Here is a 17,262-nt window from a genome sequence, read left to right as displayed (position 1 = left end):
ATATCAGATTTTTTCTCCAACTTCTTATTCAAAAAGAGAGAGAAGGTATTATGGGGACAATCAAATACTATAAGTCGAAGATAAATAGACAATATCATGACATGAAAGATGAACGGACAACATTGTCTAAAACACTAATTAGAAAAATAAAGATTTAAGCAACACGAACACACAAAAAAGGGGTTGCGAACTCATATGCTTGGAAAGACTAGTTACTTATATACTAGTGCCATCCCTCATGTTGTTCATGGCAAGTATAATTCGTTGATATCACAATCAAGGAAGTGGAAGAGATTGTGGTTACGATAAAAAGGAATATACCCGTGGTCATTTGTGAAACAGATATTCCATTACTGATACCTAACTCTTGTTGGCGCCCGAAAAACTTTTGAACGGATGACTTGACTTTAACTTTATCTTTGGAACCATTGATGCATTAGCTACCTTGAAAGTAGCTACTCTCTGTCTGGGAAATTATGATAGGAAACGCAAGCCCTCGAATAAATTCTTTACGGAGATATACTCCATATGTTGGCACTACCAAAAAACAACAAAAACAAAAGATACAATTGAAATATTTGTAATAAAGTAACTCAACATTATTTTAAATAAATTCTGGCTATCTTTTTTTTTTTATACTGCTTAATTCAATAGTATATGGAAATGTAACGATACTTAAATACTTTCGTGTTTTTACATTTTTATCAACTAAACAATCATTTGTATTACTATTTATGGTTGTAACACGGCCTACTACGACATAGAGAGTATCCATCTTAAGTTCTGATCACCTGGTTATTTTACATACTAAACAGAATGTGTAAAAAAAAGTAGACCATTGGAGTCCTATATTTAGTGATTGCTACTTCAGAATAAATACCATTGCAATGCAATTTAATACGTTAGCTAATTACAAAATTAGTAGAAATGTTAACTTGTTTGAGGATTTCAATTTGAAATGACATTTATCTAATATTACTTCATTCCTTTATAACACATTATGCTCCAGCAAGTAATAGATTTCATTATAAATGTTGTTTTCATTGAAGCCTAATGAATTGCAAGAAACAGATGGGTTTCATTTAAGCAGTTACATGACCTTTTCTTATTTATTTATCCATGAATCTTGTCAGTGGTAATTTCCTAGGTTTGATGAAAATGGAATACTAGTAGTTGAAAGTTAAAAAAAAACTGTAAAATTGATACCATGTCGTGTGGTAAGGCATTAAAGAAGACAACATTACATGGAAAAACTAGTAAGCATAGCAACATTAGTTGTGTCCATATGTTCTGCGAATGCATCAATATTACTTTATACATTCAAGCCTATAGCTTCTGGTGTGCACACAAAGGGCGGGTTAGTAAAGCGTGATAAGATGGTTGATAGCATTCGTTCTTCACAAATAAACTCCTACGCCATGCTTAGAATATAAGTTCACTGAATAAAAACTATTTTTGTTCCTTAATACTGATATCAAATGACATAATAAGGGAACACCTCCTTTTTGTTCCTGTTTAAGCTTTGAAAAGAAAAAATCCCAACTGAAACGGAAACTAATCCGCGGCTTAATCATAATACCACAGATCCTTAATATAGGATGCCTTTATACCACCACATGTGACAGTATACCACAATTCTCCATTTTATTATACATAAAATACATTGGTGTGTCACATTCGTCCTTCTCTTCTTGTGGATTAATACTAAAAAGGAGGATGAAAATCTCCCTTCTTTATTTACTTATATTGGACACTAAAATTTTACAAAAATCCTTATAAAGAACGATGCATTCCAAGCTCATCCAGATATTCAACAAAACATATTTCTACAATCCTTACCTCAATTCGGTCTCAGGCAAAATATAGCCTTCAAAAAATATTGTGATGTGTTATACTCAACCATCCGTGTTATTCAGATGATGATGATTCTTAAAACCATGATTATATTTTGCAATAATATCAAAACTTTTGATTTTTCAACAATTTACTCTACCATTCCTTGTGCTAAATTGAAAGATCAACTACATCTTTTCATTAACCAGTGCTTTTCTACAAAATGTGAATCGTAGATATAAATTTTATATTGTGAAGTACCACACTGATTCCAACAATAAATATACTGAAGATGATACTATCAGCATGCTTGACTCTTTGATCGACCACACATTTGTCGAGTTTGGTGAATACATAAATAGGGACACTAATCGTGCACACCTTCTGTCCGATTTGTATTTATATTCATTTGTAGCAGAATTGATACACAACATTCTCAAAGACAAAAAGAGAAAGCACCTTGCAAAGTTCTTTAATTTCACGTTAGGATATTTTAATGACGTCCGATCAGTTACCGACCGTGCGAGGGCTTTATAGCCAGTCGTTAAAAACCCCCATAAGAGTAAGACGTCCGATCACGCAATAAACCATGTCCACTTTTCAGCGACTGATTGCATCTCATTTATCCAAGGGAACTGGAGACTAAGGATACTACCGACACGATAAGTTCCGTTTTGTATCTAGATATCTTACTTAAATTGACACAGATGAACGACTACAAATAAGGACTACAAACGTCACAATGTCAGTTTTCGTATTGTCAACTACCCATTTCTCAGTAGTAACATATCCTGTCCCCCACCGTATGTCGTTTTTATGTTTAAATGATTACGTTTTAATTAGTGCATTGTCACATTATACATACTTCACAAACCGATGTGTTCCTAACGCGAAAAAAACTCTACAATCAGGGTGATGAGGATGAACGACAGAAATAGACACTCCATACGTTTACAGTCAACATCACCAATTAGTTGGCCAATACAACGCCTCTGTATCTCACCGTACAAGGAATATTCCGTATTAGGTCATTGTTAATGCGTTTAGACTAATACGGCAGTTGATGCATACCAAGCAAGAGACGCTAACCCTGTCGATGCACTCAGTCTAGCTCCGTGTTGGGTTTCATGCGGTGCCCTTAGTTTTGTTTATGTTGACTTGTATATTAAACATGAATTTACAAGTTTTGAATATCGGTTTACTACTGATGCCTCTGATTTTACACAAGAGTGTATCATAAAATAACACTACATACCATAGTCTACCACAATTCCATCCCATTTCATAGTATGCCATAGAACCATGGTGCATTAAAGTATATTTAGTACCACTACTTACAAAATCGTATCATAATATATTAGAATTAATGTCCTCATAACGATGGAGAATTCTGACTAGGAAAGTAAGATTGATTATTTCTTGGAAATATATTTTCATAAAATATTTCAAGGATCTGCATTTTTCGCATATCTTGTATATATACAGATTTCCTAGGACTGTGAGCTTCTAATTTTGATAGTTCATTTATCTTAGATGATGATGTTGTTTGTCTTGTAGACGAAAACCCTTAACTAGTGATGTTAAAGTATACCTCATATTTTTGGAGGTACTTAACGATACATTAGGATACACGTTATACAAAGAAAAACAACGTTTGTTTTCTACCCATATCAATCGGCAAATTCAGTATCGAATTAGAATTCTCATTTGAAGATTAAGGTAGATAGGGTGTCTTCCTCCATCTTGGATTTTGAAATACCAGAAAACAATCGGTCTAGATCCTTAATAAAAGGTGCAAATTTTGAGAGTAGTAGGTAATTCATGTGTAAGAATTTTCAATTCAATATAGAAAATGACATATTTTATCATATTTATGGTTGTATTTTACAAAAAAACAGAATACTTTTGTTTGATTCTATTTTTCCAACTTTGCCACATAAGGGGAGGCAACTCAAATTAAGAGCAGATAATTCAGATAAAGTTACTTTTACAATAGAATGTGTTAGGAATTTACCTATTTTATTATGTAGCAAAAAAACGGGTCCCGTGACCCCATTTTTTCTTTTTCTTATCTGAAAGCATAGTATTAGAGCTATCTTCTCATATTTTATCTCAAAATTCTATGGTGTAGTTTTCGTTTTATGGCAGAAAATTGGGTTTTCCATGCATAATCTATACAAAATCTGTCAATTTTGCACAACCTATAGCGTGAAAATAAGCCCCGTGACCCATTATTTTTATTATTTCTTTTTAAAAAGCATGATATAAACTACATTTTGGCAAATTATTAAAAAATTCTATGGATTATAATTTAGACACCCCATCTACCTTAAGTATAATAAATACGAACGTGAAATATTTACCATAGAATAGTTCAGTAAATGAATACTACTGGCTTCTTAGCGCATCACACATGTTTCTCTATTACCTTTCATTATGTATACTAAATCCCAAATGTTTAAAAGACAAAAAAAAATGGAATTGTTTGAAAGCATTAAATAAAAAGTGAATAAAAATATGACGGAGACTCCAAAAGGGCATGCAAAACAGCAAAAACCTAAAAGGTATACTTTGCCAGGGCAGTCACTGCCTTAACCTAAAAGGTCTACTTTGCCAGGGCAGTCACTGCCTTAACCTAAAAGGTCTACTTTGCCAGGGCAGTCACTGCCTTAGTTTTAGTTCAATTACATTATAAATGAATTTGAAGTTTACAAGCATGTGTATCATTTATAACATGCCAGTACCTAGTCACTTTACTGCGCAGATGATATTTCCTGGGACAAATAGTCTAACATACGGGTTACTGACTCAGTTACCAAAAGTATATGAAACTATTTTAGAAATTACCATTATCATACACTTTCGATTAAAAAAATAAAATCTTAAAATATATAGATATTTAGATACATACCAAAATAATAACAAACAACATTTACTAGAAGACATAGAAAACAACTGACACTACACTAATGGAAGCCAAAAGAAAAAAGATTGCGGAAACCATGTAAGACGAAAAGTGATAGGAAATCTTATTTGTCATATCTAACAAAAATGTACATCAACAATGAATACTTAGCTTTTCAATGGAGTCCTTGTAAATTGTTTATCTTTATAGGTTATTGCTCAAAAGAAAAAAATATATATTTGTGTGTGAATCATACTTAAGTGTTCCCAGATGAAAAATAATATAAAAAAATTCAATATAACCAAACAAAATCATAACAAAATAATAAGAGAAATATTTATATAAAGATAAGATGTTATATGATTGCAAATGAGACAACTTTCCCCCAGAGACCCAACGAAGTAGACGTTAGCATCTATAGGTCATTAGCAAAAAACCATACCATATACATCGTAGCAAGCTATAAAAGACCCCGACATGACACATGTAAAACAATCTAAACGAGAAAACAAGCGGCCTGATTTATGTACAAAACAACAAACGAAAACAAAACATGGCATGTGTATGAATTGGCCTAAAATATAAACAGAAAGGCTTTTAAAAATTCTCAACTGTGTTTCTCCTTATAAGAAGACTTCGCATTCAAAATCTTTATGGCGAGTTAGGAAGAACAATTGGGAGCATGATACAACAAGAAAAGATCTCAAAACAACGGAAGTATAAAATAATATTACATAATCTACAGATCTACAACCTTTCAATGATTTTGAAAAGTTGCCATGCTTCAAAACAATCAGAATGTTAGATATCAGAAGGGGAAAAACACTTTGATAAGCATCTTTTGTGAAACGGAAATTATAAGATTTTACTTGCATTAGCATTAATATATACTGACAAAAATAAGCACGTAAAAATATATTTAATTAAACATGGAAAATAAAACTTTAGAATAAAGACCATTAAATTCGTTATCTTACCCTATTACTGTCTTTCAATGACAATATGTTGTCTGATTGTTTTTAAAGTTATTGTTTACTGGCTGGATTGTCTATTAGTTAAAATCTTCTATTGGAACTATTGTCATTTAGAGCTAAAGCGGTGCCAATCAAAAAGCGCATCTGAAAAGGTCTGAGATTAATATTTAAGTATGAATAGCTAATGAATGTTGACTCATTTCTGGATATTCATAGATAATAGGTTCAGCAGTACTTCTAGGTAACACAACTAAATAGGTTTAGGTTTATTCTGAAACATCAATGATCATTTAGAGAAGACCATAAACGAGTTATCAGGGTAGACTGAATATTTCGATTATAAACGGGAAGAGATATCTGGTATACGGCAAAACAAATAAATAAAAGCAACATATACAGATCAAAATATTATTGTCAATTACAAACAATCATTCGTATCATATATCACTCTCTAACTCGCATGGGGTCTATACGAATTGTAAATGAGTTCAACAAACGATTAAAAATCTGCCTCGACACCAAGCTTTGAAATAGGCAAACAACTTAATGACACTCACTAGATCCCTGACTTAGATTAGGCACATCAGTAATTGAAGGAAACGACATGTACTAGTGCTACATTAATGGAATTACAAAAAAGGAAAAAGGTAATGCAAGGGACACCAGTCCAGTGAAATAACTTATTAAACAATATTGGAAATCAAAACGACAACATAACAGCTGCAAATAAAACAGTACAGGATAAATTCCTACCAAAAACCTTTAGTTGCTTTATCTGTTGATATACATATAATATGATTGGTCATATATAATTTATGATATTAACCACTTAACATGTAGTACTCAAAAGACATCTGCGTCTTGAACTGAGAAGAGCAAAACGACCTTTTGCATTGCCTATTGAAAATTCATGAACTGATGATACTGAGAGAGAAAGATGATTAATTCTGTACATTTTGTTTTTCTAATATTACAACTGAAAACAAACGGATAATAACATATTAATTGCCATTTGATTTGTATTTAATGATAGTGCAATCCAACAATATAACTATTCAAACTTCAAATGTAGTCTTTGATTATGATAAAACATTCAAGTATTATTTCAAAAATATGTGAAATATAATATCTAGAGAAGATAATTATTTAAACATCAATTGAATTACCGTATTCATCATGGTGTATGGTTATCATAGAATCTATACTGATGTTTTCTCTCAATGTCAATCATAAATGAATATTGTATGCAAATATATAAAGTAAGGTTGTTTAAGTAACTCAGTAGTAAACAAACAAATGTTTAAAAATACTGAAAGGGTATTTGAAAGAAAGAAAGAAAAACCACGACGAAAGCCAAACAAATATCACTTGACAAACGTGACAAAATGGCAATTCTGTTCACAAATTTATGATGATTTTTAAAAAAAATGTAATTTTCATACACTTTCGTGATGTGACAGAAGTACAGCAGCCAATGTTTTATCAATAATATAGAGTTAAGTGTTTTTCTGAATTTGTTTTTATTAAATTCTTCTGTGTACTATTTTGATGATCAAGACACAAAGGGGAACGATGGAGTAATCAATAGATTGGTTAAAGAGCAACTTGTGCTCTTAACAGATTATTTTTGTCTGTACATGTTTTAATTTAATTTTTATGCCCCCGCCGTAGCGGAGGGGGCATTAAGTTTTACCCTTGTCCGTCCGTACGTCCCAAAATTGGTTTCCGTTCTCTAACTTCAGTTTGCCTCAACCAAATGTTATGAAACTTGTACATAATACTTAATGCCACAAAACACAGATCAAGTTTGAATTTTGGTGGCGTCACTTTTACTGTTTTAGAGTTATGCTCCTTTCCCAATGGAACAATTGCTGAATTTTTCGCTTCCGTTCTCTAACTTTAGTTTGCCTCAACCAAATGACATGAAGCTTATACACAATGCTAATTATCACAAAACACAGGTCAAGTTTAAATTTTGGTGGCGTCACTTTTACAGTTCTAGAGTTATGCCCCATTACAAATGGAAAAGTTGCTGAAATATTCGTTTCTGTTCTCTAACTTTAGTTTGCCTCAACCAAATGTTATGAAACTTATAAACAATGCTTATTTCCACAAAACTCAGATCGAGTACAAATTTGGGTAGCGTCACTTTTACAGTTCTTGAGTTCTGTCCCTTTATAATGTTATATGCAAGAGGGGGCATCATTTGTGTCCCATGGACACATTCCCTATTTTTTATTGTACGTCCTTAAAAAAATTTTGTTCAACGTTATTACATCAATATCAATTATATTTTCAATCAGAACGCTGTAAAGCTAGTTAAATGGACCAATAGATATAAATGAGCAACACAAAACTAGTGACCCTAGAGGGTACAAACTGTAACAATGCAAAAATTTAAATTGTAATTATTTTGATATACATTTGCAGTTTGAAAAAAGTCCAATAATCTTATCTAGATTAAATCGTTGATATTTATCTATCTTCAAAAATATAGTTCTAAAAATTATCAATTATACGTTTGCAATATATTTTTTTACAAACTATGGTACAAAGCTTAATACATAATATCTAATTTGCACGTTTATTTGAAACTGCGCGACATAAAATCAGTACGAACGCCTCGTAGTGAAATCGGTTTTCGGATGATTTCGCTATTGGGGTGGAAAAGGGACTATAATAAAATATTTCAGTCTAGTAAAAACCATCGCTTGTAAAAGTACATAAAGAAATGTGGTACATCGGTTTAGATACAAAGGATCACAAAGATTTGAAATGTAAACCAATTGTGTGTTTAGACATGCAACACTGTGTGATACGACTGTTTACAATTTATAGGTTGTCTAAAATCATAAAAGTTCAATGAAATGCCATGCATGCACTAACACAATGTGGTACAATTTTTTTTACTTAAGGTTGCCTGAAAGACATCGAATTCCAATGTAATGCGAGTGTGTGTATCGATATGATAAGACGCTGTGATACAAAACAGGATTGTGTAGACGGAAAGGATGAGGAGGGGTGTGGTAAATATAATCCTCACAGATTGTTAAAATATTTAGTTTTTTCTACTATTATAAGATAGTTCATCCCCTTTTTCTAGTGTTATTCGAATTGCTCAATCTCTGGTAATCAGTAATTAATTGCCTCTTGTTATTTTAGTTTCGATGATACAGAGTTTAATACAATATTTAATAAGATAACTTATTATGGTTATATCATAAAATATTGCTTGTTCTTTTTTTGTCACATGAGTTAATGAACAAAGACAACTAGATTCAAGCTTGTTATAAAACATTCCACCCGAACAGTTTATAAATAGTTATTGATTGTAAAAATAAAGTTTTAAGACTAACAATCTATCATTCAGCCAACAGATATCAGTTTTGCATGTCGATCAGCAATATAAGGTTGGTAGAAAAATTGATACAATGAAATGATTTCTTGTTAGGGACATACATTTTTTTATTATATCAAACATAAACTTTGAAGAAAATTTCACTGTACAAGAACTATCTTCATTAAGTACTCTTGAGACCAAAACATTAGAAAATTAAATGCATTTTGATGTGTTTCATGTACAAAGTCACATGCAAATCCGGTTTGATTGAAGACATAAGTGCCAGGCTATATGTCAAAGAATGACAAGCTCTCTAAAATTATGGCAATGGGTCATTTATATCATATTGCAAATTATTAAATTATTGTCACTTCAAATACATTTTGCCGAATGTATATACATAATGTGGAACTAGAAATAAGATTCACAATTTGATTTTGTTAGCATCGTTAAATCTGATACTTGACTACATTAACAGGGTTGTGTTCTTTACACAAAAACTGTCCCAACAGAGCTATGTGGAAGAACGACTGAAATCGACACAACATAAGCTTTACGGTCACAGTCACGAATTGGTTGAAATACGATGTGTTGGTGTCTCAACTTACTAGCGACATGTATTCGCGGTCTTAGATCTTAAGATACCATTATAATCGTTTGATATGTAATTTAACCGATTTTGCCCTATTCCTGGTTGTAAATTTTTGACTGAGTGTTCATTCGATTGGCGGGAGTTGCATGTATAAAAGTAGACGCTTACTTGGTCGATGCACCTTTTTGAAATCATGCGATTCAACCCATTTTTGTTTGTTACCTTGATTTGTCTCTTATTAATCGATTTACGAGTTTTGAACATTGGATAACTTCTGTTGCCTTTATGCAGCTCACTGAATCTGTTTACAAAAGCCTGAACAAAATCAGGACTATGGAAGTAAATCGGGATATGTTCGAGGTTATAACTTCATCAGGTATATTTTTGAAGCATCAAAACCACATAAACCGGAACAAAAACGTCAAAGTCATCTAAAGGTGAACCTTGCCAGAGGGGAAGACAGTTCAAGTTTTAATACAATTAATAAACTGAATCGGTTCAATCATAGTTTATCATTTAAGGGTATGATGAATTACTGTTTCAACACTGGCCACGGTTTTATTTGTACATTCTAGTAAATATCAAATAAAGTTTGCAAAGTTTACAAATCTTGTTTTGGTTTGGTCCATTTAGGCCAAGTTAGTCTTGTGTGGTTTCGGTCAACTCTTTTCATTCCCATTTTGTTTCCAATTGCAATATATCCCTACACGTGTATGTTTCACACTTTTGGTTTTTATCGTCTAAGATAACGATAAATGTCGATTACATAAGACTAATTTGATTCATGATAACATCTGGCTTGATCTAAGTCGTACCAAAACCAAAAACATACTAGTTTATGGTACTCTCGAGAACGGACAGTCCATTAAAATTAGTAGTAGCGACCAAGTGAAAATAATGTAAACGTTTGAGAAACGAGACAGATTTCAGTAGAAATAACTTTCATCGGGTACTCCTGAGAACCTGAGCAATGACAAAAGTAACCAAAAGAAGCTAAAGTCAACTTTGATAGTAGGATTTCGTGATATTGATACAATTAAATTATACCATTACCAAACTTATGAATTGACAATATTAAAGTAATAGAACTTGTATGTTATGATTATACTTTATAAATGTAACAGTTGTTTAGTATTTAACACTTAAATATTTATACCAATTTCAATTTTTCGTGTAAATCTTTTATGTTAAAGTCATTTTTGCTAATTTGATTTATTTCTGCCGTGAAACTAATATTGAAATGTATCTTTATCCTTATTACTCGAGGCAATTTAGGAATTTCATTAAGTAGGAGCATTGTTAAATAAAGTTATAAGATCTCATTTCAATTAACCTTATCTTCTAAGATCTTTTTTTGAAAATCATTTCCATTTGTTTTGCAATTGACATACTTTTAAGAATACCAGCGTCATACATGCTTCATTAACAGTTGCATAATAGTTTGAGTTTGCTGGATATTATCGCCCAATTACGTACAAATATCATTTGTCGGCATATATGGATTTAAATTTGTCTAATCATCCGTTCAAGTTATTTTCGATTTCTTAAATATAAAATGAAAATTTCAAAGTTGAACGGATATATGACATGCAATGCATTAGTATTACATTAATGAAGTAGGATATTAAAACAGATTAAGACTTTTATAAAAATTAGAAGATGTGGTATGATTGTCAATGAGACAACTCTTCACGAGAGTCAAAAATGACGTCTAAGTTAGCAACTCTAGGTCATCGTTCCGCCATTTGGCCTTCAACAATGAACAAAACCCATTTGACCACATGTTTAGGTAATGCGCTGTGAGATTTCTGTGTCATATTATTATTAAAATAAAGGAGATCTGGTATGATTTCTAAAAAGACAAATATCCATCAATGACCAAAAGATTAGGATGCATACAGCTGTTAATATTATAATCGTAACAAAGTATTTGTAGTGTGTCTTATTCTACTGGTATACGATGTTGTAATAACAGTAGATTAGACACACTAAAAAATACCTGTCATAGCATACAGTGGCGTATCCAGGCATAACATGAATGGGGTGCTCTCTATTAGTGACTATTAAGTTAATATGCGGTATCGCATGAGTAATGTTGAGACAATTTGGATACTTAGATATACAAAGAAACATGGATATGCATTCGTCACTTACATGTTAAAGTGATTTTCACTGCTAATGAATCATTTTTTTTTCAGAGGTATACGAATGTCTACCAACTCACAGTAAATGTAAAAACCATTTTTGTGTACCACAAGATGTAGCATGTAATTTTGAAAATGACTGTGGCGATTGGTCTGATGAGCAACACTGCCGTATGTATTTATTGTTGGGGAAAAAATCGAAAAAATATACTGTGTATTCATTCATTTTCGTGGGTACCAATTTTCATGGATTGAGGAAAAATTGTATGTTCGTGGAAATTTGATTTCGTGGTTTTGCCAAATTGTATGTTCGGGGAAAACTGATTTCGTGGCTTTGCCAAAGTCTGAAGACAAGCCAATATAAGATTTGTATTTCGTTGAACATCTTAATTCGTGGTTCACCTTTACCCACGAAATCCACGAAAATTGATATCCCTCGAAAAACAATGAATCCGCAGTAAAGTGTGGTTAATTGTATGATTAGCTATATAATCAAACTGTAGTAATTTATGATTAATTAGATACAAAAATTGTTTACCGTTGTTTTGTTATTTATTGTTATTTATTTAGAGTATTAAAAAACGAAAATTCAGTAATGTTATGCCTGGAGGAAGAAAATCTTAAGGGTTAAAGTTGATATTGAATATTGGTCAGATCAACTAACAATGATTTTAATTTTTATTTATTTTTAAAAACATAATCAAAATACAAAATCCGTTTCATCTGCACAGACGAACACGTTGCAATTTTCATCATATGTTTAAATATTTGACGTTCCAATTTTAGATTTAAGGGGATAAGAATATAGCCTAAATTATCGAATAAAGTATTGATTTGTGTATCATTCCTGAAAATTATACGTTTTTCTTTTTCTTTTAGAATACTCTGACTGTTTTCACCAATCCCAGTTTCGCTGTAACAATTCTCAGTGCATATTTTATGGATATCTCTGCGATGGTGAAATTAACTGTGAGGATGCTAGTGATGAAACAAATTGTGGTCAGTTTAACTTCATTCTTTGTATTTTTACAACCTTCTCCTTGACAGTACCTTTGTAAACATTAATTCTGTGTTTTAAAATGCATAATTATTGTTTTTCCATTGCAATTGTTAAGCCATCAAACAATCAAAGGTTAATTGAATAATGATTGTGTCATCATAGATTGCATTGCGCGAAGGTCAAGTAATCACAAATTAAGTTTTTAACTTACACACTTTTGTGATTAACCTTTGAGTTCGGTATATTTTTAATACGTTTTTACACAATGAGATCTGGAGTAATCTTTATACAATCAAAAATGTGATGGTGTATCGCGTGTAAAATGAAACCCTGTGATGATGCATCATTTACATTTTGAAACTGGTCAAAAAATAATCTCTGCAACAAGACCTGTGATGATTTATATTTTAATCAATGATATCGAAATGTACAATAGTTTATTGCTAACTTTTGAGGCATTAGAAAGCTTAGCAGAATCGCCATTACATCTGAATGACGACATAACTATTCAGTCAGACTTGTGATGAGGTACCTATTGTAAACATAGACTGACGTATAATGGTGTTATTCCTATGTTTAGGTATTCTCAACGAAATAAACACGAATTGTATGACATCTACACAGTTGGGGATATATAATGGGATAAATAAAGGCAACAGTAGTATACCGGTGTTACACATAGAAAACAACTTAATTTGCATTTTCTTTACTCAACAAGAGTTGTACTGGCATATGCCGGATGGACACATATGTCCAAATTTTTCATCTATACAAACACCTACTCATTACTGTATTTCTTTCAAATAAAACATCGTAGATTATACAATGTGATCTTTTTCTTCAATAAATCTCCTATGTAACTTCATCAGGACGATACTTCATATATCGCATGACGTCATAGTTTGGCATTGTGACGTTACTGGCGACACACAACTGCTGTATATCGTGGCAAAAGAAATATAGCCACATTAATTAAGCATCAGCAAGAGGGTTAAATTGCCATAGAGCTGCAACAATATCCTTCAAAACATACGAAGACTCTTGATTCAATAATTTCTTGTTATGAGTAAAATTCATTGTTTGAAAGAATCTCATTCTAGAAATATCACTAGTTAATATATTTTCAACTGAATCGGTCATTTGATTTGAACAGTTCTAAAAGGCTGCACAATAAATTAATCAGTCATGTCCACTCTTTCAATCAATTTTCAGAAATATCCGCTGTTATAAATTCAGTAAATGTTCAAACACATTAGTTGCAGTAAGTTAAGATCTGTTCGGTCTATTTTTCATACGGTGTTTATATATCTTAACTCGTTCGTTATGCTCGTGAGTGTAGTGATGTCATAGATTTTAACGAACGTAATCAATGCATCACTGGTATATTATTAAGTCAGGGATTTCGTTACCATAAATTACTTAAAACAGTTACTAAATTCTTTCATAGTTACAAAGATTTGATTAGTAAATTTGGCTGAACCTGTAGAAAACTCATTAAAACGGTATCTCACATCCTAAATTTTTCGGTAATATTGTACTAAAAGCGCGAAAATCACTATGTGATCCGTGTAAACTCATCGAACCTTTAAACAAACTTATAAGTAAATGTTATCTTACCAATGTTTTAATTAGATCTTTGAATATAGTTTTCATTGGCACAAATATCGATTGTGTCATCAACGAATAACCATAACTAAATTTCTATTCTTTTTAAACGATTTTTTGGGATGTATAAATACACATCCATGTTCATTTTCTATATAGAGATTACTCTATTTATATATAAAACATTATACATATTTATCAAAAGGTTAACTCCTAACTATCCTACTGCCTGTCGATACTTTTGTTTTGACATTGCACAAGTCATGTCTTCTTCGACTGTACATGACGTTAAAACACTAAATCCCTGGGATGTGTTTTAGTTGATTTTAGTCTCTGATGGATGATTTTTTTATTTAAGAAATGACTCTAATACTTTTTCTGTCTATGAAGAAATAACATCAAAAATGTGGTGCACACTGAATAACCCGCGTAGCGGGTTATTTTAAAGTGTGCACCACATTTTTTATGTTATTTCGAATAGACAGAAAAAATATTACAGTCATTTCTTATAATTTAATTCTAAATTCCATTTTAAACCGGAGTAAACCATGAAAAAAACGTTGATGACGTCACGGTCACATGACAAAATTATATCTATGAGCTGATAAACAAAACAACGGCAGCCAATCAGAAGACGCGTTACATCCAAAATTAAATTATTATTAATTGTTTTTGGCTTTTAACTAGCTTCCAGTAACTGCCAGTACTCTCCAATCGTACTTTCGTGTTAATTTAACCTGTTGATACAATTTGTAATGCATTTGTGTTACTTAATGTTTACTTATTTAGTGTTAAATCTCGTCTCACTATTTTAAATATATACCACCAAGTGTTTGGTATGACGATAAATTTTCACTTCTATTCTCGTTTTAAGAATAACAAAATTATTTCTTTTGTGCAAAATATTTCCGTACTTCATGTATACCTTAAAACAAAATTATTTTTATTTACCTGTGTACGTTATTATATTTGGCGGGATTTTGTCCAAGGTCATGGTTGTCTTTCTGATATTGTTTTACATCTAACCACCTTTTTTTTTATTAATTTTGTATTTACATTGTGTCATAGATCATATTTATTCGTTCAGTGTATGTTCACTTGTTTTTGTTAATATGTCTTTTGATTGAGTTAAGCTATTTCAATTGATAGTTTATATTGTGTCTTTCTATGTTGCACTATTGTTTCAGGTTAGGGTGAAGGTTAACGCCTATTAAAACGTTTAAACCCGCTGCATTTGTTTGCACCTGTCCTAAGTCAGGAACCTGATGTTCAGTGGTTGTCGTTTGTTGATGTGGTTCATAAGTGTTTCTCGTTTTTCGTTTTTTATATAGATTAGACCGTTGATTTTCCTGTTTGAATGGTTTTACACTAGTCATTTTTTGGTCCCTTTATAGCTTGCTGTTCTGTGTGAGCCAAGGCTCCGTGTTGAAGGCCGTACTTTGACCTATAATGGTTTACTTTTACAAATTGTGACTTGGATGGATAGTTGTCTCATTGGCACTCATACCACATCTGAAAAATAAAATGAAAAAATAAACAAGACTTCAGGTTTTCAAGTTCAGACTTTTCAGATGGTGATAAGAATAAAGGCAAATGATTTCACCTGTAATGACTTGGTGAATTTTTAGATGCAATTGAACTGCAATTTTAAAATCTATAAAGATATGATAAATCTCTACATTTAAATTGAAATACAGATATGCAATCATTCAAAAACATGTTTAGCAATTATAGATTAAGATGAAAGATGTATATCTTTGTAACGTAATGCGGTCGTGAGGTAACGTGTGAGTTCTTTAGCTTATAGTTGAATACCCACCAGAACCTTTATGTAAACAAAACAGCGATCCCAATCCTTCTTTACCAACTCAAAAATCTTTGTAATATATGAGAAACAAAATCCTTCTGCAATAATCGAAAGATGTGAAAAAGTTCAATCGAATAATTCTTATATGATTTGCATATTTAATAATGCTTGAATGGGATTGGTTCGCTATTTTTTTCCTTTGGTTTACCTTTCGATAGACCATGTTGTCGAAACTACTTTTGTAACCTATTTGAACAATATGTCAACTTCACTTTGACTTATTCATGCGCTATATACCGATACACAGGCATTGGACCGTAGCGTTCCAAGAAAATTGAAAATTAACATAGCCTAAAAAGCATTGCTCAAATTATAATACACTAAAAAAGGAAATAATGTGTTAGAGCTCGTTAATATTTATAAATTAAACTAAAATAGAATTACGCAAAATTTTTCAAACCTGAAATTATTTCGTAATTAATACAGTTCAAATTCTGATAATATCTCATTATAATTGAGTTTCTGAGGTATGTATTGTTTCATTTCCGATTCAATTGCATTAATTGGACATTAAATAAATTCTGGAAGTTAATATGGCAGCTCATCCGTTGTAACGACATGTCATCTGTGGATTTGAGGGTAGTAGCAAATGTAACATATTGTTGATTTAAAAGGGCCAATGTTTTAGTAAAGAATAAAAAAGGATCAAACACTTTTTTCTAGATGTTATTGATGCTTAAATTGGTCCGCTGACTTACAATCTCTACTTTTCCTTTGGACTTTAATACAGTTTGTGAGTTAATCGCCCAAGTTTACACATTCATAACATATAGTAAAAATGTGTTAAATCCTGTAATAATTTATTGATAAATAGTTATTGCTTGGTCTCATTTTACTCATCAAAATATTTGATTGGTCTATAATGGCTTGATGTATTTTAAAATTTTGTATTTTTTTTAAGGTTCTTACTTCAGATGTGGAGATGGAACATACAAAAATATGGACTTAGTCTGTGATGGTTGGGTTGATTGTAACGACCAATCGGATGAAACTGACTGTGAG

The 17,262-nt window shown here is 31.6% G+C and overlaps 1 protein-coding gene across 2 annotated transcripts in view; it reads left to right on the top strand.

Moving 5' to 3' along the window:
- The window catches only part of LOC127734090 (G-protein coupled receptor GRL101-like), a 139,617-nt gene that overhangs the window by 42,975 nt on the left and 79,380 nt on the right, over positions 1–17,262 (top strand). For both annotated transcript variants that reach the window (XM_052243718.1, XM_052243719.1), the window contains exons 3-6: positions 8,628–8,738; positions 11,843–11,959; positions 12,668–12,787; positions 17,162–17,257. In XM_052243718.1, the coding sequence (XP_052099678.1) occupies positions 8,628–8,738; positions 11,843–11,959; positions 12,668–12,787; positions 17,162–17,257 (444 nt within the window). The remainder of the gene's footprint in view (positions 1–8,627; positions 8,739–11,842; positions 11,960–12,667; positions 12,788–17,161; positions 17,258–17,262) is intronic.

This window comes from Mytilus californianus, unplaced genomic scaffold (assembly GCF_021869535.1).
Source record: "Mytilus californianus isolate M0D057914Y unplaced genomic scaffold, xbMytCali1.0.p SCAF_3, whole genome shotgun sequence".
NCBI classification, from domain to species: Eukaryota; Metazoa; Mollusca; class Bivalvia; order Mytilida; family Mytilidae; genus Mytilus; species Mytilus californianus.
Note: the sequence above shows the minus strand (reverse complement) of the source record. Positions and strands in the feature narration are given on the sequence as shown.